The 24,877-nt window shown below is 32.5% G+C and overlaps 1 protein-coding gene across 2 annotated transcripts in view; it reads left to right on the top strand.

Annotated features, from left to right (window-relative positions):
* LOC127710239 (regulator of nonsense transcripts 2-like) overlaps positions 1 to 24,877 on the top strand; it is an 85,114-nt gene that overhangs the window by 19,053 nt on the left and 41,184 nt on the right. For both annotated transcript variants that reach the window (XM_052216009.1, XM_052216017.1), the window contains exons 3-19: positions 2,124 to 2,183; positions 2,583 to 2,766; positions 3,802 to 3,846; positions 4,102 to 4,186; positions 9,861 to 9,937; positions 12,233 to 12,313; positions 12,643 to 12,792; positions 14,871 to 15,088; positions 15,802 to 15,844; positions 16,431 to 16,655; positions 17,159 to 17,198; positions 17,478 to 17,536; positions 18,040 to 18,132; positions 18,658 to 18,718; positions 19,692 to 19,832; positions 20,051 to 20,145; positions 21,964 to 22,049. In XM_052216009.1, coding sequence (XP_052071969.1) covers positions 2,124 to 2,183; positions 2,583 to 2,766; positions 3,802 to 3,846; positions 4,102 to 4,186; positions 9,861 to 9,937; positions 12,233 to 12,313; positions 12,643 to 12,792; positions 14,871 to 15,088; positions 15,802 to 15,844; positions 16,431 to 16,655; positions 17,159 to 17,198; positions 17,478 to 17,536; positions 18,040 to 18,132; positions 18,658 to 18,718; positions 19,692 to 19,832; positions 20,051 to 20,145; positions 21,964 to 22,049 — 1,743 coding nt within the window. The remainder of the gene's footprint in view (positions 1 to 2,123; positions 2,184 to 2,582; positions 2,767 to 3,801; positions 3,847 to 4,101; positions 4,187 to 9,860; positions 9,938 to 12,232; positions 12,314 to 12,642; positions 12,793 to 14,870; positions 15,089 to 15,801; positions 15,845 to 16,430; positions 16,656 to 17,158; positions 17,199 to 17,477; positions 17,537 to 18,039; positions 18,133 to 18,657; positions 18,719 to 19,691; positions 19,833 to 20,050; positions 20,146 to 21,963; positions 22,050 to 24,877) is intronic.

The following is a 24,877-nucleotide window of genomic DNA, read 5'->3' as shown; positions in this document are numbered from 1 at the left end:
ATTTACTAAGTATTGCACAACAGCAAGAAATCTTTAATTGAACATAAATTCAATTCATATAACCAATTTCAAGTTCTTTGAATACATTTATTCAGACACCTATAATATGTCAAATATTTAATTACAATCCAAATTCAGACCTGAATCAAGCTTGAATATTGTGTCCATTTTTGCCCCAACTGTTCAGGGTTGGACCTCTGCGGGCGTATCTAGCTGCGCTCAGCGAAGCAGTTTATTTAAATTTGTCTACATTAAGGTCCAAAGGGTCCAAAATTAAACTTAGTTTGATTTTAACAAAAATTGAATTCTTCGGGTACTTTGATATGCTGAATCTAAACGTGTTTAGATTTTTGATTATGGGACCAGTTTTCAAGTTTGTCCAAGTTGGGGTCCAAAATTAAACTTTGTTTGATTTCAACAAAAATTGAATATATGGGGTTCTTTGATATGCTGAATCTAACCATGTATTTTGATTTTGGACATTGGACCATAATAGGTAAATTAAAAAAATTGAAGTTCTTAGACCACATTCTTTCTGTGTCAGAAACCTATGCTGTGTCAAATATTTAATCACAATCCAAATTCAGAGCTGTATCAAGCTTGAATGTTGTGTCCATACTTGCCCCAACTGTTCAGGGTTCGACCTCTGCGGTCGTATCAAGCTGCGCCCAGCGAAGCATTTTATCTATTTTAATATCTTTATGATGTATTTAAATGGACTTTTATGGTTACAAAGGAATTTTATTTTTAGATATTACTTTAAATGTTGCTGATTAAGGATTTTTGTTTATTTTTAGCCATGACTATGATGTCACTTTCTATTTTAATACCTTTATGATGTATTTAAATGGGCTCCCATGTATTTAGATTTTTGATTATTTATACATGTTACCAAATTGGTCCACATTGAACAAAAACGGTCCAAATTTCAACTTTATTACATTACATCAAACATTGAATTCTACATATTCTTTGATATATTGAAATTAACAAACAATTTAGTTTATGGATATTCCACCATAATAGGTAAATTAAATTTTTTCCAGTTCTTACACCACATTCATCCCGTGTCAGAAACCTATGCTGTGTCAAATATTTAATGACAATCCAAAGTCATAGCTGTATCAAGCTTGAATTTTGTGTCCATACTTGCCCCAACTGTTCAGGGTTCGACCTCTGCGGTCGTATCAAGCTGCGCCCCAGCGAAGCATTTTATTTTAAAGTACGGTCTTGAAGGTTTAAAATTTAGATTGTAGACCGTTCTTTTATAGTAGATGCTAAACTTTCTACTCAATGCTTTATATACACAAAAAAGAATTAGATTGAAGCTTACTTTTTAAATAGTCCCCTACCGACGAAGTTGAAGGGGACTTTAGGTTTGCACTTTTAGGTGTATTGTTTTATTATGACAAGTTACAGATCAAGTTCGAGTTTTGTTCCGGTCTGACAATTTTGTGCAGAGTTATGGTCCTTAAACTTAGAAAATTCACGCAAATAATCAGTTTTCCACACTTTTTTTTGTCGCGCTTGAAAATATGGATTTAATGATTGTTATATAGTTTTATCATGACAAGTTACAGATCAAGTTCGAATTTTGGTCTGGTCTAATGATTTTGTGCAGAGTTATGGTCCTTGGACTTAGAAAATTCACAAAAGTAATAAATTTTCCACATTTTTTTTCGTTTTGCTTGAACATGTTGAAGATATTGACTAGATATTTGTTATATAGTTCACACCATGACAAGTTATAGATCAAGTTAGCATTTTGTTCCAGTACAATGAATTTTTAACCGTTAGGGGACTATGTATTGCCAGGCAATACTCACAGAATGCTTGTTTGAATAGGTGTGAAAAAGATTGTGTAGCTTGTCTCATAGCAGTAAAAAAGCTTTTATATCCTAGGGGTGAGAACATTTATCACTTAATTTTGTTTTGGAAAAGAATATACCTATTGTCCTTTAATTTTAAGTAAGGAGGACAGATAGAATTCATAATATGTGAAAAACTAATTTTTAGGCCTATAAAAGACATGAAATGAGTAAAATAAGATTTGATTATGTTTTATTTATTAGTACCTTATTATTTAATATTATTCAATTTGTGTGTATTTTTTACTTATTTAGGTTAAGTGATGGAAAGAATACAAAAGACAGTAATACAAAGCCATTGAAAGATAATGAAAGGTAGCTTTTGGCCCTGCCATCTGTCCAGATTTAAGTTTCATTATAATGTTCCATTTCATGTTGAAATCTCATGATGTCTTTTGTTGACATATTTTCTAACTACTTTTCTTATGAATAAAAGGATTTGTTTGTAAACAGTGAAACAGTAATTCAACAACTGACACCACAGTTAAAATCTTGATATCACCAAACAGTCTTCAGTGGTTTAAGTTTATACTTTCATGCAGTTTTAACTTATTGTGCATACAAAAACAAATTTAGATGAAAGATGTCTACAGTGATGATTATTATCATAATTTCACTGCAGCATTCTATTTAAAAAGCAGTATCTTTTGTAGGCTTGACATGAGATTTTTAAATATTGCTATTTCTGTAACAGTAATAATACTATTTTCTCAGTGGAAAGAAATCTGCACCTTTACCAGACCTGAAGTCCAAGCATGTGAAGTCTGCATCAGATCTGGAGGCACAGTGGCAGAAAGAAGAAGAACAGAAAAGACAAAAAGAAGAGGAAGAAAAGAAAAAGGAAGAAGAAAAAAGAAAGGAAGAGGAAGAAATAAAACAGAAAGAGGAAGAAAAGAAGGTTTGATTTTGTATATAAAACATAAAAATACTCCGACAAGGCCAACAGTTTAGTGTAAGTTTGAATAAGTTATTTCATTAGTCAGTTCACAGAATAGATACATACCTTCTTATGTGGAGTAAATACTTTGAATTCTAGTGAAGGAAATTATGTATGTTATTGTCTCTTTGACACATTTTCCTTTTCCATTCTTTATTCTATGATGTTCCATTTTGTCTTACCATGGGTAAAACATTTACACTATGCCCAGGAATCATTGGTGGGTGGGGGGGGGGGGGGGGTGTCGGTGTATGTAGTGTTGTACACTCAATCAGGCAGTGTATTTTCGTGATACTTTTATGTTTTGAAGATGCCATCTTACATGGCCAAACAAGTTGAAACCAACCAATAACATATTGTTAACTAAGTGTTGTTGTATTAATGATCTTCATGTTTATTATCTCTAAAAGAAAACTACTGAACATTGTTAGGTGTCTACTCCTGGATCACTCTTCAAATCAAAGTACCTAAGACAGTTAATAGTTAAAAAAACTCAATCACAATTACTTTCAAAGTAAATTGAATTGATGTTGAATTTTTTGCAAGAATAATTCTGGCATTAAAATCCTGATGAATAATATAGTGAAAATTAGACTCAAACATGACAATTCACTGGATTATCATGATAAAGGAAGAATGTGAATATCATCATGTCTGGCTTTTATTAGAGTAGAAGGGTGAAAGTGGGAGAAATTGATTGCTATTTCTTGAAAATAGTTTATATTTATTAATGATAAATAAAATCATCAATAACACTTATCTCATGTCAACCAACATATCAACAACAACAAAATTAAAAAATTGATAGTAAATTATATTTAAGAGAATTAGAGCAGCAAAGTATTAATAAAAAGGAGGTGAGTGGTAAATGTCACTGAGACATAATCCAGCTATTCAAGTAAACAATAAGGTGATCTAGAGTTCACCATACAATCTTTAGTGATTGACAAATGTCAATATCATATATGTCTTGTATGAATCTTGATTCCATTGTAGAAAAAGGAAGAGGAAGATGCAAAGAAATTATTGGAAGATGAAAAGGTGTGTTTAGCTTAATGTTGTTACTGTAATGAATTGAGAATAGACGAGCTTATCACTGTACAGAAAATATTGTGACCTAAAAATAAAGATTTATCAATTGTTGATTTACAGTTCCAAGGGTTCATATTTTGAGGTTAAATAGACTTTGAAAAATGACTATCCAATAACAAAAATAAACCTTGATATCTGACTGCAAGATCAAATTATTGGGAGGTTAACTATGAAAAAAATAAAGTTTTGTTTTGTGTCTTTCAGAAATGTCTTAGTGACTTCATTAAAGAAAACAAAGAGAAACAAGATGTGAAGGACAAATTAAGAGAGAAAAATGCATCAATAGGAGGTAACTCTTTTGTCATGATTTGACTGTAAAAAAAATGTTTTTATATTCATGATATTCCAACCTTAACAAAACCACTTATTTGTCAGTGTAAGGCAATAATCATAAACTGAAACACTATTATATTATTAAGTCTCCCAAACGAAGTTTGGGAAGACTTATTGTTTTTGCTCAGTTCTTATTATTATTATTATTCTTCTTCCTCTTCCTCTTCCTCTTCCGCCGCTTTGAAATTTGAACTTGTCCGCACCCGTTCTCCAAAACCGCTTGTCAGATTAACTTAGGGTTTCACAAAATGTTAGACTAACATGTCTAGTGGTGCAATCAGGGTTTTGTTTGTGCAATGGGGTTTATAAAGGGGTACTTTGAGGGGCAAAAACAAAAGAGGGTTTTACTATAGAACCCTATGGGATTTTATTTTTTAAAATTTTCAAATGATTATAAATTGAAAACTGTTTGTGATAGACACAATCTTTTTAATTGAAAATGTTCTAAATGATAAAATCCATTAAATGAAATACAGGGTTAGTCCCCAGGGGTCACCCCCACCCCCTGCCATTTAAGAAAGTTCTAATACCTTGTAAGTGGTCAAGATCCCCATCCCTAAACCATATATATTCTGGTTTGTTATGCTAAGATGGTTTGAATGATATACAGGGTTAGTCCCCAGGGGTCATCCCGACCCCCTGCCATTTGAGAAAGTTCTAATATCTTGTAAATGGTCGAGATCCCCACCCCTAAACCATATATATTCTGGTTTGTCATGCTAAGATGGTTTGAATGATATACAGGGTTAGTCCCCAGGGGTCATCCCGACCCCCTGCCATTTGAGAAAGTTCTAATATCTTGTAAATGGTCGAGATCCCCACCCCTAAACCATATATATTCTGGTTTGTCATGATAAGATGGTTTGAATGATATACAGGATTAGTCCCCAGGGGTCATCCCGACCCCCTGCCATTTGAGAAAGTTCTAATATCTTGTAAATGGTCGAGATCCCCACCCCTAAACCATATATATTCTGGTTTGTCATGATAAAGCAAATCAAATGAAATACAGGGTTAGTCCCCAGGGGTCACCCCCACCCTATGCCATTTAAGAAAGTTCTAATATCTTGTAAGTGGTCAAGATCCCCACCCCTAAACCATATATGTTCTTGTTTGTCATGCTAAGATGGTTTGAATGATATACAGGGTTAGTCCCCAGTGGTCATCCCGACCCCCTGCCATTTGAGAAAGTTCTAATATCTTGTAAATGGTCGAGATCCCCACCCCTAAACCATATATATTCTGGTTTGTCATGCTAAGATGGTTTGAATGATATACAGGGTTAGTCCCCAGGGGTCATCCTGATCCCCTGCCATTTGAGAAAGTTCTAATATCTTGTAAATGGTCGAGATCCCCACCCCTAAACCATATATAATCTGGTTTGTCATGCCAAGATGATTTGAATGATATACAGGGTTAGTCCCCAGGGGTCATCCCGACTCCCTGCCATTTGAGAAAGTTCTAATATCTTGTAAATGGTCGAGATCCCCACCCCTAAACCATATATATTCTGGTTTGTCATGATAAAACACATCAAATGAAATACAGGGTTAGTCCCCAGGGGTCACCCCCACCCCATGCCATTTAAGAAAGTTCTAATATCTTGTAAGTGGTCAAGATCCCCACCCCTAAACCATATATATTCTGGTTTGTCATGCTAAGATGGTTTGAATGATATACAGGGTTAGTCCCCAGGGGTCATCCCGACCCCCTGCCATTTGAGAAAGTTCTAATATCTTGTAAATGGTCGAGATCCCCACCCCTAAACCATATATATTCTGGTTTGTCATGATAAAGCACATCAAATGAAATACAGGGTTAGTCCTCAGGGGTCACCCCCACCCCCAGCCATTCAAGAAAGTTCTAATGTAAGTGGTTAAGATCCCCACCCCTAAACCATATATATTCTGGTTTGTCATGCTATGATGGTTTGAATGATATACAGGGTTAGTCCCCAGGGGTCATCCCGACCCCCTGCCATTTGAGAAAGTTCTAATATCTTGTAAATGGTCGAGATCCCCACCCCTTAACCATATATATTCTGGTTTGTCATGATAAAGCACATCAAATGAAATACAGGGTTAGTCCCCAGGGGTCACCCCCAGCCCCTTCTATTTAAGAAAGTTCTTATATCTTGTAAGTGGTCAAGATCCCCACCCCTAAACCATATATATTCTGGTTTGTCATACCAAGATGGTTTGAATGATATACAGGGTTAGTCCCCAGGGGTCACCCCACCCCCTGCCATTTGAGAAAGTTCTTATATCTTGTAAATGGTCGAGATCCCCACCCCTAAACCATATATATTCCTGTTCATCATGTCTCGAACATTTGAATGACGTATACGGTCAGTCCCCACTGAGTTCCCCCCACCCCCAATGTTCTAATATCTTGTAAATGGTCGAGATCCCCACCCCTAGACCATATATATTCCTGTTCGTCGTTTCTCGAACATTTGAATGATGTATAGGGTCAGTCCCCAGGGGTTCCCCCCACCCCCAATGTTCTAGTATCTTGTAAATGGTCGAGATCCCCACCCCTAAACCATATATATTCTGGTTTGTCATGCCAAGATGATTTGAATGATATACACGGTTAGTCCCCAGGCATCACTAATGCATTAACTTTACTGGACCAAACCAATTTTCACTGGACTTTGTCCAATGTCAGGCGACACTGGGAATTACGAATTATGGGAGCTTCGTTTGGGAGACTTCGTAACAGCATCCTGTTACAATCATTTCTTGTATTATAATGTAATGATGACAACATCATATTTTACTTATATTGTATGATTACCAAAACATATAGCAGCATAAGGTTGACAAGTTGTGATTATTGATAACTTGCTTGATACTGATATAAAATAAAAAAAAAAAAAAAAAGCGGTTTCAATTTTCATCCCTGAAAGAATTAAATCATTACATATATGATTATGTCCTTATTTTTATACGACCGCAAAAAAATTTTGAGGTCGTATATTGGTATGACGTTGGCGTCGTCGTCGTCGTCGTCGTCGTCCGAATACACAATGGTTTTCGCACTCTAACTTTAGTTTAAGTGAATGGATCTCTATGAAATTTTACCATAAGGTTCAATACCACAATAGGAAGGTGGGGATTGATTTTGGGGGTTATGGTACCAACAGTTAAGGAATTAGGGGCCAAAAAGGGGCCGAAAATAAGCATTTTTGTAACTTCCAGACATTACTTGTGTGTTAGCATATGGATCTCTTTGACATTGTACCACAAGATTCCATATCACAAAGGGTCAATGCTGGGATTGATTTTGGGGTTAATTGCCTCAAAATTTTAGGAATAAGGGGCCAAAAGGGGGCAAAAAACAAGCATTTTTCTAGTTTCATGACAATAACTTGTGTGTAAGTGTATGGATCTTTCTGAAATTTTACTACAAGGTTCCATTTCACAAAGGGAAAGCTGGAATTGAGTGTTGTGGTAATTGCCCAAAACGTTTAGTAATAAGGGGCCTAAAAAGGGGTTTAAAATAAGCATTTTTTAGTTTCTAGACAATAACTTGTGTTCAAGTGTATGGATCTCTCTAAAATTGTATTACAAGGTACCATACCACAAAGGCAAGGCTGTTATTGAGCTTGGTTTGGGGGGAAAGGGGGGTGGGGGTGATGAATCATAAGGGGGCGGGGGTCAAAAAAGGGGTAATTTTTTTTTTTCCTTTTTTTTTTGTTTAAAATTTACATTTTAAGTTAGTTATTTTTTATCACGAAGAGAAAGTAGGAATTGAGTTTTGGGGTTAATTGCTCAAACATTTATGAATAAGGGGCCAAATATTGGTCAAAAATAAGGATTTTTTTAGTTTGCAACAAAAACTTGTGTATGGATCTCTGTGAAATTGTATTGCAATGAACCATACCACAAATTGAAGGTTGTGATTGAGGTGGGGGATGATGAATCAAAAGGGGGTTGAAAAAATGTGTGGGAGGTAGGATTTTTTTTTTTCCTTTTTTTTTCTTTAAAATTTTCCATTTAAAGATGGTTGTTTCAGATTTATATATGAAAGAAAATAATAATGATACGGTTATATATCATGAGGAATTGAAATTTAAAATTATGTATATTGGAAATTTAGGTTACATTGGAAAGTAATAATTGGCTTTGGGGGGGGGGGGGGGGGGGGGTGGTTATGGCTCTAATGTTTAAGGAATAAGGGGAAAAAAGGTTAAAAAACAAGGGTTTCCATTTTAATAGACAAATAATTGAGTAAAGAACATTATTTAAAAGCAGTGTAAGGTTGGTAATTCAAACTCATTTAAATATCTCATCTACACTGCTTTTAAATTATGTAAATTGGAAATTTGCCAATAACTTTATTGTTAATAAATGCATTGGAAATTTGCCAACAATTTTAGTGTAATAAACTTCATTGGAAATTTGCCAATATAAAATTTTGCTGATGAAGGTTTTTTGTTTACCTTTAGCCTTGACTATGAAGTCATTTTCTATTTTTATAGCCTTATGATGTAGTTGAATTATTTAATACTTTTATGATGTGTTTAAATGGGGTTTTATCATGTTTATGGTTGCAAATTTATTGTTTTAGTATAATAAACTCCATTTAAAATTTGCCAATAAAAAAATTTTGTTTATTTTTAGCTATGATTATGATGTCATTTTCTATTTTACTTTTATGGTTGCAAAGAAATTTTTATTTTTAGATATTACTGTTAAATGATGCTGATTAAGGTTTTTGCTATGTTTAGCCATGACTATGATGTCATTTTCTATTTTAATATCTGTTATGATGTATTTAAATGGGCTTTTATGGTTACAAAGGAATTTTATTTTTAGATATTACTATAAAATGTTGCTGATGCTGATTAAGGATTTTGTTTATTTTTAGCCATGACTATGATGTCATTTTCTATTTTAATACCTTTATGATGTAACTTCCATTTTTAGATATTACTGTTAAATGATGCTGATTAAGGGTTTTTTGCTATGTTTAGCCATGACTATGATGTCATTTTCTATTTTAATATCTTTATGATGTATTTAAATGGGCTTTTATGGTTACAAAGGAATTTTATTTTTAGATATTACTTTAAATGTTGCTGATTAAGGATTTTTGTTTATTTTTAGCCATGACTATGATGTCACTTTCTATTTTAATACCTTTATGATGTATTTAAATGGGCTCCCATGTATTTAGATTTTTGATTATTTATACATGTTACCAAATTGGTCCACATTTGATAAAAACGGTCCAAATTTCAACTTTATTACATTACATCAAACATTGAATTCTACATATTCTTTGATATATTGAAATTAACAAACAATTTAGTTTATGGATATTCCACCATAATAGGTAAATTAAATTTTTTCCAGTTCTTACACCACATTCATCCTGTGTCAGAAACCTATGCTGTGTCAAATATTTAATGACAATCCAAAGTCATAGCTGTATCAAGCTTGAATTTTGTGTCCATACTTGCCCCAACTGTTCAGGGTTCGACCTCTGCGGTCGTATCAAGCTGCGCCCCAGCGAAGCATTTTATTAGATTCACTCTCTATGTGGATAAATAAAACTTTTACATAAAGTTATACAAAGAAATGTTGTAAATTGTTATTAAAATTTTGATTGACATATTATAGAAAACAGACCAGATGAAGCTTTCTTCAGGAAACTTGATTCCAATTTGAAGAAGAATACAGCATTTGTCAAGAAACTGGTTTGTACAGTTTATACTGATTATAAAGATCTCAATAGGGTTGATTAATTACTTTGATGTAAAAAAAAATTTAAGTAGAGGTCAAATATATATACATGTATGAAGTGTTACTGATTGGAATTTCTTGAATGTTTTAGTCTGTTTTTGAAATAAAAAAGCAAACATCAGATGAAAGCAGCTTGCTACAAAATAGAATGACACATTCTTAACTACACATTGCTTCCCTTCATGCAAAGTTGTGCATATGTTGTTTTATTGATTAACTTTTACTTTTGAAAGTTTCCAATTTTATTAATGTATTTAGATAAGGGAAGATTCAGGTTTTTACATTTTTGTGACCTTTTATATTCGCCTTATTTTTATACGACCGCAAAAAAATTTTGCGGTCGTATATTGGTATGCCGTTGGTGTCGTCGTCGTCGTTGTCCGAAGACACATTGGTTTTCGCACTCTAACTTTTGTTTAAGTGAATGGATCTATATAAAATTTTACCATAAGGTTCAATACCACTAAAGGAAGGTTGGGATTGATTTTGGGGGTTATGGTACCAACAGTTAAGGAATTAGGGGCCAAAAGCATTTTTGTAACTTCCAGACATAACTTGTGTGTTAGTGTATGGATCTCTCTGACATTGTACCACAAGGTTCCATATCACAAAGGGAATGCTGGGATTGATTTCGGGGGTAATTGCCTCAAAATTTTAGGAATTAGGGGCCAAAAAAGGGGCAAAAAACAAGCATTTTTCTAGTTTCAGGACAATAACTTGTGTGTTAGTGTATGGATCTTTATGAAATTGTACTACAAGGTTCCATATCACAAAAGGAAAGCTGGGTTTGAGTTTGGGGGTAATGGCCGTAAACGTTTAGGAATTTGAGGCCAAAAAGGGGCCAAAAAACAAGCATTTTTCCAGTTTCCAGACAATAACTTGTGTTCAAGTGTATGGATCTCTCTGAAATTGTACTGCAAGATACCATACCACAAAGGGAAAGCTGGGTTTGAGTTTGGGGGTAATGGCCGTAAACGTTTAGGAATTTGAGGCCAAAAAGGGGCCAAAAAACAAGCATTTTTCCAGTTTCCAGACAATAACTTGTGTTCAAGTGTATGGATCTCTCTGAAATTGTACTGCAAGATACCATACCACAAAGGGAAGTCTGGGATTGAGTTTGGGGGTGATGAATCTTGAGGGGGGGGGGATTTTTTTTTTCCTTTTTTTCTTTAAAATTTTCCATTTTAAATTGGTTATTTCTGATTTATATATAAAAGCAAATAATAATGATATGGTTTGAATAGGTAAATTAAAATTTTTTAAGTTCTTAGATCACATTCATTCTGTGTCAGAAACCTATGCTGTGTCAAATATTTAATCACAATCCAAATTCAGTGCTGTATCAAGCTTGAATGTTGTGTCCATACTTGCCCCAACTGTTCAGGGTTCGACCTCTGCGGTCGTATCAAGCTGCGCCCAGCGGAGCATTTTATTCCAGTTGCAAATATAAATGTTTCGCAAAATTTAGTTGGTTTACAGTATATAAAACAGAAACCCAATCATTTCCAACTTGTCCATTTTAACATTTAAAGGGGCAATAGCTGTCAAATTCATGATCATCAATTTGACTTAAATTCTCATTTTTTCTAAAACATTTATCCCAATTACAAAAAAGTCCATAGGATACAATTAATAATTCATGGACTCTTTATATTGTATCAGCATTTCATGCATATTTAAGACTAGATGTCATCGTATGTACAGTTAGAATGACCTCCCAAGTCTGCCAGTGATCCTAAAATCTGATATAAACATAAATATAAATAGACAGACAGACAGACAGACAAGCATGTGCAATAGTATAAATAGTATAAATGACGATTTTTCTGGGTCTGTTTGATTTCAAGTCACAGATTTAAAAAAAATTGTGGTTTTACCTGCATATGATTGATTTTCTGTGGGCAGTAACAGTCAACGAGATGGTGTTTCCTGGTGGCCCCATTATTTCAGGTTTTAATGTTGACATTCTTTTCTTTTAAATAACTGAACACGCTTAGCTCATGCACAACCCATCTCCAGCTAAGTGTCAAATTAATGTTGCAGGAATACAGATTCAAATGAGATTGAATTATTGACTTGCTAGCCAATTATACAAATGCAATGTTTTTGACAAAATTGAACCAAACTGACTGAAAAAAGCGACATTTTATTTCAATATTCCACTTTTTGCTCCTTAATCATAGCTAATGTCCCTTTAACATATTACTTCCATTAAAAGAAATGCAATAATTTCATCTTTATATTTACAGAGAAATCTTACTGAAGGTCAGAAAGACAGTCTAGTGAAAGACTTTGAAGCATTGAACCTGACTAAATATGTTGGTGAAGTTGTAAGTATGAATACATTTTGTATGTGGTAACATACATAACAAACAAAATTTTTAAACGGAAATTTAGTTTGTAAAAGGGCTTTAAAATTTTTCATACCTGAATAAACTGATTAAAGGAAAATTTATATTTTGGATGTATTAAAAATTTAACTGTGGACAAAAAAATATACATAAATACCACAAACAACAATATTTTCACAGAATTGGTTTTTATAAATCAAACATTGTCTTGTAGTGTTATACATTTGTTATCTTCTTTTGATCCTTCCTTGTAGAATGCAGACTAAATTCAATGAAATGTTTGGTATAATACTAGTGATGTTTTATAGGCAGCAGCCATTACAGAAGCTAAATTGAAGATGTCTGACATTCCATGTGCTGTACTAATCTGTAGTTTGATGTATCAGAGATATACAGACTTCCCCATTGCTCTGATGGAAAACTGGCAGAAATATTTACTCCATAAAAAAGATGAAAAGGTTAGTTAATTTCCTATACACCCATTTCACTAACTAATAAAGGGTAACTTATTCCCAATATGTTATTCCTATAACCCAAAAAGTTTAACTTGCCTCTCCCCTACCCTTCCCTTTTTCATGAAAAGTAATTTGTCAGCACTTGTGTAAGAGCCCTCTTTCTGGGTTAGGTTTGCACTTTCCAGCTAAAATTATGGAATCCTGCATGTTGTAGTAACAGTTGCGTCTAATGAAAATATATATTACTGGCATGTTATAAAAATGTGACAGAAACATAAGAGTACACCTGAATTAAGAGTTTTATGGAGTTTTATTAAAGAATGAAGAAACAAAAAGAACTATATACAAATGTATATAAATACCTATCAATATTTGTTCAGATAGGAAAATAACCTAACTTGCTGGATAACTATCTTTAATATGTTATATATGTAGTAATCAATTATCATTAAGAGTTCTACAAAATATTGTTCATGAAACGAAAATTACTAAGGAGAACTTGGGTGAATCTAAGGTAAAGTTGCCTTACAAAAAAAATGTTATTGTATAGGAAATAGAATTTATCACATACAAGAAATATGTGAATACATATTAGGTTTATTGTGTAACCTATTTGTATTACTGTAAAGTGCTAAAACAATACTTTCGTATCTCATTTATGGAGCCTAATTTGCATTTTCACTTATTCTTCAGAGCATGTTTCCTAACTGACACCTTCCCCTTTTTGTTCACAAATGGAAGTTTTTAACGACCTTGACTGGCTATACAGCCCTTGCATAGTCGACCCTGGCTTGCGCCTTTTTGGGCATTAAATAATTTAATTTTTACCCATTTTTGTTGTGGTTGATTTTAATAATATCTAAACTTGAAGTGGCTTTTTACAGAGAACCTTATAAATAAGCCATATTAGAGTTCGATAGAAACTTTTTATGACAATCTACATATACTGCCTGTGGGTGATAAATTGGTGCATATATCCTGATCTATTACTATTTGCCAGATTTACATCCTGCTCGCCCTATTTCTAATATATCCAAACTTACTTGAACATCAAAGGAAAAAGTATAAATTCTAGGTAAATACAAGCTCATATAAGTTAATCTTGGTAACATTTCTTTCATTTGTATTTTAAATGAAAATATAAGAAAATTTGCTGTTGTCTAATTCTTTAAATTTTTCTTTGTTTTTTATGCTATTAACAATCAAGACCTTAATTTAATAGATACTTTTTGGTAAAGTAATTAATAAACGTAAAGTAAGTTAATTGCATGCATGTTGATAATTTTTTATTTTGTTTTATTATACTTTGGGTTAACCATCTTCATAACCATCATCCTTAAATATTCTTTACAGAAAGTTTTTGAAATGATGGTTCTTCATGAATTTTGTAATTCTTAAGATAATTTAATGTCAAACTATTCTAATAAGCTTGTAGTGCAAGCTATGGAAAAATTTCATGTTTCATTGAAGTTTGAATTTGGATTATAGTAGTTACAATCAGTATATTTCTGTATTGATCTAAAGTATGTAGGTTTGATTAAAAAAGTCTGTAGTAAAGATGGTTGAGCAATTACAGGCTCTTTAGTTTTTGATTTAATTATTTCATTGTAGTTTAGAAAGTTTAAAGTCTTTGTTCTTTGTTGTTAGGAGTTGGATTATTTTTTAATTTACTTACTAAGTGGTGGATTAATAATTGAAATATGTGACTTCCATAAAGATAAAATTTTTGTGATGGGATAATTTTGTGATTACATTGTTATTCCGAAATAAGCAAAAATAAACCAGTAACATAAATTTTCCAATTTAAAGTGTATGATATGCCTCTGTCTTGTTTTTAAGTAAATGGGTACTAATAAGACCAATTCAGAAATTATACTGTCCTATGGGAACATCGCTATTTTTAAATTTTTTGATTGGTCCAAATATTATTAAGAAGGCTGCTAAAACTGCACAACATAATTTATGATGATGAATAAGTCAATACTAACTTACAAATTTGATATCAGATCACCAACCAAAGTCAATATTGAGTTGATGTAATATTCTTGGCTTTGTTTTGTTTACTTTATGTTTCATTACAGATCAGCAATCCAAGTAAATACAGGGTTGACTTGAGGTTCTTTGCTGAGTTGGTATCTGTTGGTGTAATCAAACACAGAGAAGGTTTGGGACTGTTAGCAAATCAACTTGGACTACTAATGAATAATGACAAAGACGGACATAATAATCTGTCTATAGTGACCAGCTTTTGCAAACATTGTGGTGAAGATTATGCAGGTCTGATACCAAGAAAGTTCAGGTAAATATATCCCTATTTAACTAAGTTGTTGAGATAATTACACAGATCTGATACAAAGTTAATGCCAGATGAAGCTTCAAAACAGACTTGAAACTGTGTGCATTAAAGAATGGTAAAATTTAGTAAACAACTTTGGACATGAGATTTATGCCCCACCTAGGGGCAATATGTTTTTCCGTCTGTGCGTCCGTTCGTTCGTCCATTCGTCCGTCCGTCTGTCCCGCTTCAGGGTTTTGGTCAAGGTAGTTTTTGATGAAGTTGAAGTCCAATCAACTTGAAACTTAGTACACATGTTCCCTATGATATGATCTTTCTAAATTTAATGCCAAATTAGAGTTTTGCCCCCAATTTCAGGGTCTACTGAACATAGAAAAATGATAGTGCGAGTGGGGCATCCGTGTACTATGGACACATTCTTGTTGAGTATTTTCTGCATCTTTTTGTCTCTGAAGTAAAAGCTTGAGCAAATTACAGTTCTTTTGATACAGAATATCCAAATCTTACCAACAGTCTTGTTTCATTTGGAAAATAGCCTATATATATATTATACTTATATAAGTAGAGAAATTAGTAAGCAAAGGATTCTATACCATGTATATTGATGCAGTGTAAATAAATTTGATACACATAACATAAGTTCAGATAAAGATATTAGAGGAGGTTAATTGAAATTTTTCATTTATCATTTATAACTGTGGAATTTATACTTGCAGACTTCTGTCAGAGAAATATGGGGGAGACATTCCCAAAAGATCAGTAAGTACTGAATATATATACTTCAAAGTGAAACTTGTTTTTACTGCGCTTATCCTAAAGGCTTTGACCTTTCACAATACCAATTGCTTGTATATTTTACCAAAGGGCAGTTTGAATTTATCTCTACAAACCAAAAACCGATCAACTAATAAAACAGTATAGGTCATAGCTAGTGAAAGGTTATTAGTCTGAAGCAAGTAATAGAAAATTATACTTATAATCCTGTCAGATTTGAATTCCTCATCTGTCATTGAAATTATGATATAGATGAATCTTTTTAAACATATATTAATTTGTAAACGCATAGAAAGACAAGTTTGTATTGAATGTTTGTGTATGTTTTGAAATCTTTTAGACAGGATATTAGTTTTTAGATTTTGCTGGTTCTAATGTGTAGTCCTATGGATTACACTTCTTCTATAGGCAGAATGTTCAATTTTAAGTGTTCATTATTATATCGTTGAATATTTATATCAAATAAGGCAGAATGTTCAATTTTAAGTGTTCATTATTATATCGTTGAATATTTATATCAAATAAGGATAATGTTGTTTAAAATTATTTCATAAAATTAATTTTATCTCAGATGCTGACACCAGAAAGACAAAAAAATTGTAGAAATTTGTTTGGAGATTATTACCAATCCCTCTGTAAGCATCTGATAAAAGACCACAAAGAACTGAAGTCAGTTGAAAGACAAAACAGGAAAATCCTTCACACTAAAGGGGAGATAAGTCAGGATAGAAAGGAACATTATGATGCATTACTGACTGGGTACCAGAAACTGTTTACCAACACTTCAGTATTTGCTGTAAGTATTCTTTATAGCCTTAGGTAGAATGTATTTTGTTGCTTTGTTTCTAATAGGTATGCCATATTCGTTACGTTTTCTTATTCAAATTTTTTCTTCAAATTCTGCATAAGATTTTTGTCATGTGAATTTCTCTTTTATGAGTTTTAGGATAAACCGTTTGGTATATGGGATCAATGTAAGGTCAACATGTACATTAGACAGGATTCACCTGTCTTCGACCTTTTTGATCATAAAAAAACTTAATAACAACAGGATAATAAAAGATCATTGTCATGTTAACTGTTATCTCCCCTGAAACTGTATTAAATCTTTTAAAATTTTCCAATACCTGATTTACAAATCAAATTATGACCTGTGGTTAATTAAAACTTAAAACTGAACTGACCAGTTACATGAAAAAATGGATATGATACAAGTTTTTTTTCTCTATTTGAAAGGTCTTGAATTGAGGTAGGGGAATAGTTTTAATTGAATAATAACAAATGTTATTTTCCATTTAGGATTTGTTGGATGAAGATTTGCCAGATTTACCTGAAGAAGGTATTTATTAAGTCATGTTTTTTTATTGTTAGATAAGACCATGATTTGCTTAAATGTTTATTTTTGTCTTTGTTTCAGTATTTTTTTATTAATATCATTTATATGTCAAACTATATATTTTTAATAATTTTTCATTAAAAAGTTGGAAGTAGTTACTACAAAGGCATCATGTCTATAAAACTTAATTTACAAATTATAACAGGTGGTAATAAAACTTCACATGTAATATGTGTGTTGGATATATTGTCTTTGATGTAAAACTGTATTTTTTCTGTACAGATATAAAGAGAGATGATGAAAGTGGATTTGATATCTATCACCCAGAAAAAGATGCTGAGGTTAGTTGGCTTAGTATTGTTTTGTTTGATGTTCTTTGATGTCATTGTTTATTTGTTGGTTCATCAGTGTTACTACTTATCTAAGTCCACTGCTTTTATGAGTTGTAATTGAAATAGAAAATATACACTGTTCACAAATTGTGAATAATAAAGGGAATTAACCCTAAGAGTTATGAATTGGATTGTTCAGTGTTTTAATCAACTAAAGGAACGAGAACAATATTCTTGAAGATTCTATTGAGTTATTGTCTAAGTAGTCATCTATTCTCTTGCTAAATGTATAACACTTATAATGTTACTGGTTTTTATACAAATAAAATTGCTTTTGAGACCAATGTCTAGTTCCATTTGCATAAATGAATATGTTTCTATGAAATTTATACAAATTTGCTAAATATTTACAGATTTTTTTATGTAAAAGCTTTTTAGGGCCAACAGGGCAGTTGATATCAAATATGATATGAATTTTATTCAGAAGTTTATAATCTTGACATTGACTTTAGTTTCAGTATGTTGGAGATACCACTTTATTTGAAGATGAAGACTCCAGAGTCTTCTATGAAAATCTACCAGATTTGAAAGCATTTATACCTGGTGTAAGTATTAATACCATATATTCTTTAAGGAAAGGATTATCAAGTTCTATCATTGAAGGTGGTCATTATTCTGATTTGGTTTGATTTTACAGTAAGAGAGTCAGAAAACTAAATTTCTGATGATAAACAGATGTCCTTTTTTTATACAATGTCACATGGAACATGGAACATAGATAGACACTTTTGAAATGTAATAACTACTCATTGAAAGTATCTTTACATTACCATTGAAACTTACTTAAAGATGCCTACTGATAAAGAATACTTTTATTAGGGTCATATATGTTTATGATCACTTCAGCACGTTTTTACTTGAGTCTCACAGTAATCATTTGCCAAAACAAAAATAATACACACTTTTCTAATAGCATGTGAAAGAGATTGCCAACTATCTGAAGATCTGTGGTTAATTACAGGTACCCAGGCTTCCTTCACTTATTAAACTGTTCCTCCTGGTATAATTGTTAGAATATATGAAAAGTAATGTTAAACATCATGTAACCAATATTGTCATTTAATCTTCAGATTTGTTTCAAAGACAGTGAACAAGGGACCACAAAAGAACCAGGAGAAGAAGAAAACATTGGTAAATCTTAAAATATCTTTAATATACAACAGGAAGACTTGAATATTTTTTTTAACTTGTATTTAGTTTGTTTTGTTTTGTTGTGTTTTAAAGGGGGAAAGGGGAGCCAGATTTACAATTATATTGTTAGTACTGATATGATTATAATTAATAAATCTTTTAATACAATTCATATTTTTATTGCTAAATAGCGTCAAATGTATAAGAGGATTTGTCAACTTAAAATCACTTTAATATTAATTGGTCTTTGGGTAATTTAATGAGTACAGTATAAAATAGTCACTAAATCCACTCAAAAACCTGTAAGGAAACAAAGTGTAGACACAAATACATTGTTCAAAATATCTGTGAAAAAATGTCACAAAATTATTCTCTCGGCTGAAAACCACAGGAAAAATACAAAGAGGCAAAAAAAACATATAGTTTTATTGTAATAATAAATGACCATTACATACAGATACATTGATCTCATGTAGAATATCTATCTTTGACCAATATCCATCTTTATTTATTATAGCCTTACCAAGCTAATCAAAAGTTGTGTCCCTTGGACTGTCAAATTTCGGATATTCGTTTGAGTCAGACTATGGGTATCTCATTATATTTCTGACTTCATGATAACAAAGATTGACTGTAATTTCCTTATCTGGTATTATTGTACATTGACCAAATCTTTGATTTACCTGAAATATAAACACATATCTTGGATTCAGTATTTAGATGTGTTTTTCAATTTTTTGTAAATACAGTTTTGTTGCCATGATACATGATGGAAAAAAAAGATATTATGATCAGGAAATGTGTAGAGTAAAGGTTCCTGAAATCTGCAATGTTAAAGAAATGATTGATTTGCATGGTTATGTGAACAGTTTTCTGAGTATTTTGCCAATTTATTACATTCATTTTTCAAGAATAAAACCTATGTATATTTAAATCTACATGACATATATATGAGTTGTTTTCTGTTTCTCAGATGAGTTCGACCTAAAGATTGAAGATGTAGAAAGAGAAATGGAAACAGAACAACAGATTGCAGAAGTAGAGAGTAAAGAGGAACAAGATGGAAAGGAGGAAGAATCCACAGATGTAGATCTTCTTTTACAGGAGGGAGAGGGTAAGTAAAGAAACTTGGGGTTGAAAAAGAATGAATTTTTTAGCATGTATCTGTAAAATATTGAAAATTAGGAACTGAGTCCTAATGGAAATAGACCAAGAAATGGTCTAATTAAACTTTCAAATTATAAGATTTTTATTGAATGTACTTTTAGTTTCCAATTAAGCATTTGTGGGTGACAAATTTGACTATAAATTGATTTTGAATTTTCATTACAGAGGAAGATACTGATACAGGAAGTTTGATGAAAATGCAATTTGATGCTTATGTACAGTCCCTTCCCAACTGTGTCAACAGGGAGCTAATAGATAAAGTAAGTACGTGATACAGTCTTTCCCTATTTGAGCTAACAAGGAATCTAAAGGTTGAGTCCATCCCAAAATCTGAAAGCAGAGAATAAGTCTTGAATACAGTCCTTCCTCAGATTTGTTACAGGGCATCAGTCTAGGGTACAGTCCTTCCCTAAATCTGAGACAAACATTAATCCTTTATCTTTGTAAGAACTTTTAAGGGGTCAAATCCAAAAAAATAAAGAAGAAAATTTGATGTTTGACATTTTTAAGGCGGTATATGTTATTGTGTATTTTCATGAGAAAAACACAAAAAGTAAAATTAAGCTCTCTATTCTCACTATTTTAGCAAAAATGGTGAATTTACAGTACAATCTATCATAGAATTAAATCATCCGTTTGTGAATAATTTCGAACAAATTCTTTGTATTGAAAAAATTACCATGTCATCATATTAAAATTCAAGCAAAGGTAATGCAATTTTATATTCAAAGAGTTTCCAATTGGAAAATATAAAATGATCATTTTAGTCATTTAAAAAAGATGTTCCTCCAATATGTAGACCAATAAGCTGGGTAATCTAGTCAAAAGCATGTTTCAATTGTTTGATGCTTTCTTACTTATTTTATAATATTGTTTCTGTTTACTTTTGCCAGAATGCTTAAGTTCTGATCAGATAGGTTACTTTAAATGGCTTTGCTTAAATGAAACTATATACTGTGGATTCATTTATTATCGTGGGTACCAATTTTCGTGGAATGAGGAAAACTTGCATTTTCGTGGATATTTTATTTCGTGGTTTGGCAAAAGTCTGCATACATTCCTATAGAAAATTAGTAATTCATTGAACATTTAAATTTGTGGTTCCCCTGTGACCAAGAAATGCACGAAAATTGGTATCCAACGAATAATAATGAATCCACACCACAGTAAGTTATTTTTGTCGAGCCTGCGACTTTTGTTGCAAAAGCGAGACATAGCGATCCTACAATCAGTCGTCGTCAGCGGCGTCCACAGATATTCACTCTGTGGTTAAAGTTTTTGAAATTTTAATAACTTTCTTAAACTATCCTGGATTTCTACCAAACTTGGACAGATGCTTGTTTATGATCATACGATAGTATCCAGAAGTAAATTTTGTAAAAAAAAAAATCCTGTTTATCCGTATTTTACTTTTAAATGGAGTTAGTTTTTCTGCCACTGCCAGTTAACATTACATTCACTCTGTGGTTAAAGTTTTTAAAATTTTAATAACTTTCTTAAACTATCCTGGATTTCTGCCAAACTTGGACAGAAGCTTGTTTATGATCATAAGATAGTATCCAGAAGTAAATTTTGTAAAAAAATCCTGTTTATCCGTATTTTACTTATAAATGGACTTAGTTTTTCTGCCAGTTAACATTACATTCACTCTGTGGTTAAAGTTTTTAAAATTTTAATAACTTTCTTAAACTATCCTAGATTTGTACCAAACTTGACAGAAGCTTGTTTATGATCAAAAGCTGTATCTATAAGGAAATTTTGTAAAAATTTATTTCCTGTTTTTCTGTATATTACTTATAAATGGACTTAGTTTTTCTTCAAGTTAACATTACATACAGTCTGCAGTTAAAGTTTTTAAAACATTTATTAGATTCATAAACCATCCTGGATTTTTACCAAACTTGGATAGAAGCTTCTTACAATTAAAGATAGTATCTAGAGGAAAATTTTTAATAATTTTTTCCCCATTTTTGTTGAGCCAACGACTAACAGCAAAAGTAGGTGAGACACTGGGTTCCGCGGAACCCTTACAAATTTTTGATAGCATGTTGGGTAATTATTTCATTTGATTTTTCCAGGCTGCAATAGAGTTTTGTATGAACTTCAACACAAAGATGAACAGAAAGAAATTAGTAAAAGCTTTATTTACAGTACATAGAACTAGGTAAGATAATGATAATTGATATAGCATTGTTTTAATTGGTTGATTCTTTCATTGTTCATTCTACCTGCCTCACAGGGTCAGTGTGAGTTGCTGCTATCAATTGGATCTTTTGTGCATTCATCTGGTTTCCTGTAAAATCACTTGGTGTTAACATGGTTACTTATATGTGCATCCTTAGGTGTCTTGTTTGGAAATCCCAAGGATTGACTGGGGTATAGAGATATGGTTATCCCATGGTCTTCCTCTGACCTGCAGTAAAACCCTTGCCAAAGTTGGCTGTGTGGGTTGTATAAATTTGCAGCCATGCCTGGTCAGAATTGGGATGTTAAATCTGATGCCTTTTGTAGAAAGAGAGTGTCATGCTCTCTGCACACTAAGAACTGTTGCAACAACTCTTGGAGTAGTTCGTAGGTGGCCTGTTACAAGGCTTAATTTCTGTCTATCCAATATATCATATTCTCCAGTGGCATTCCAAATTTCCTGCCCACCATCCAAGTTGACCCCTTATTGCAGGATGTACCTATTGTAATTATTGTTAATTTGTTCTCATCCTGACCATGCATGATTATTTGCCACTGAACATAAAGCAAACAACAATCAATCAATTGATTTTGTTTGGGAATTGTGTCTATTTTTCCTGTCAACCAACCAACATTGACACTAAACAAACAGTAGAACTAGAACTTAAGGAACACAGAAGGCACAATGGTAATTTAAATCTTGCTGTAACAAATATTGCAGAAGGTGAGATTTCAAACATCAATGTTCAAAATTGTTAATGACTTTATTCACCTATACTAACCAATGTTTGTATAGGTGATGATCATGGTAATACCTTGTCAGATAATCATTTTCCCCTGGTCTTGAGCTTATTTTTCTCACTGCTGTAGTCAGGTTAAGTTTTCAGTAAAAAATATTTGGTAAGTGCTTTTTTAGCTCACCTGACCTGAAAGGTCAAGTGAGCTTTTCTCATCACTTTGCGTCCGTCGTCCGTCGTCCGTAAACTTTTACAAAAATCTTCTCCTCTGAAACTACTGGGCCAAATTTGACCAAACTTGGCCACACTCATCATTGGGGTATCTAGTTTAAAAAATGTGTCCGATGACCCCGCCAACCAACCAAGATGGCCGCCATGGCTAAAAATAGAACATAGGGGTAAAATGTAGATTTTGGCTTATATCTCTGAAACCAAAGCATTTAGAGCAAATCTGACATGGGGTAAAATTGTTTATCAGGTCAAGATCTATCTGCCCTGAAATTTTCAGATGAATCGGACAACCCGTTGTTGGGTTGCTGCCCCTGAATTGGTAATTTTAAGGAAATTTTGCCGTTTTTGGTTATTATCTTAAATATTATTATAGATAGAGATAAACTGTAAACAGCAATAATGTTCAGCAAAGTATGATCTACAAATAAGTCAACTTGACCAAAATGGTCAGTTGACCCCTTAAGGAGTTATTGCCCTTTATAGTCAATTTTTAACCATTTTTCGTAAATTTTTGTAATCTTTTACAAAAATCTTCTCCTCTGAAACTACTAAGACAAATTTAACCAAAATTGTCCACAATCATCATTAGGGCATCTAGTTTAAAAAATGTGTCCGATGACCCTGCCCGCAAACCAAGATGGCTGACATGGCAAAAAAATAATACATAGGGTAAAATGCAGTTTTTGGCTCATATCTCTGAAACCAAAGCATTTAGAGCAAATCTGATGGTATAAAATTGTTCATTTTGTCAAGATCTATCTGCCCTGAAATTTTCAGACCAATCAGGCAACCTGTTGTTGGGTTGCTGCCCCTGAATTCGTCATTTTAAGAAAATTTTGCAGCTTTTGGTTATTATCTTGAATATTATTATAGATAGAGATAAACTGTAAACAGCAATAATATACAGCAAAGTTAGATCTACAAATAAGTCAACATGACCAAAATTGTCAATTGACCCTTTAAGGAGTTATTGCCCTTTATAGTCAATTTTTTACAATTTTCATAAATTTTGTAAATTTTTGTAAATTTTTACAAAATATTTTCCACTGTAACTACTGGGCCAAGTTCATTATAGATAGAGATAATAGTAAGGAGCAAGAATGTTCAGTTAAGTACGATCTACAAACACATTACCATCACCAAAACACAATTTTGTCATGAATCCATCTGTGTCCATTGTTTAATATGCACATAGACCAAGGTGAGCGACACAGGCTCTTTAGAGCCTCTAGTTTGATGAATTTGATGTTCAACTTCAACTGACATATGTCATTTTGCCTTGACATTATTTTCATGTTCCAGTTTTAAGAAAAAGTTTTTACTATATCAGTTTAAAGAGATGCATTCAATTTGCAGCTTGAAATAATATTGGCCAATTGATATTGTGTAAAGGCAAATAAAAACAGTAAGAGTACAAAAAGTCATGTGCATCTGCCTTTTGTCTTTTGACAGGAATCTAGTGTAAGAGTTCGTGGACATTTTTGTCCCCCGCGCAACGCATTTGGGTGGGGAACATAGAAATACTGGGCGTGTCACGTGTACAATTCTTGCCAGATTTAAAAAAAAACTTATTTCATAGGTATATATCAGAAATGTCCTGGACAAATTATAATCAGTGACGAACAAGTATTTTTAAAAGAGTTATGCTCCTTGGAAATATTTATTTTATGGAAAATTTCATTGTTAGCATTTTCATGTGTATAAAACTTGCCAGATTTATATCAATTTATATCATAGGATTATATCTGCAATGTCTTGGACAAGTTTGAAAATCAGTGCAGATCAATTATTTTTTAAACAGTTATGCCCTTAGAAATATAAATTATAAGGAAAATTGCAT

Source organism: Mytilus californianus, unplaced genomic scaffold (genome assembly GCF_021869535.1).
Source record: "Mytilus californianus isolate M0D057914Y unplaced genomic scaffold, xbMytCali1.0.p SCAF_1, whole genome shotgun sequence".
Classification (NCBI taxonomy): domain Eukaryota; kingdom Metazoa; phylum Mollusca; class Bivalvia; order Mytilida; family Mytilidae; genus Mytilus; species Mytilus californianus.
This window is presented reverse-complemented; position numbering and strand designations above follow the sequence as displayed.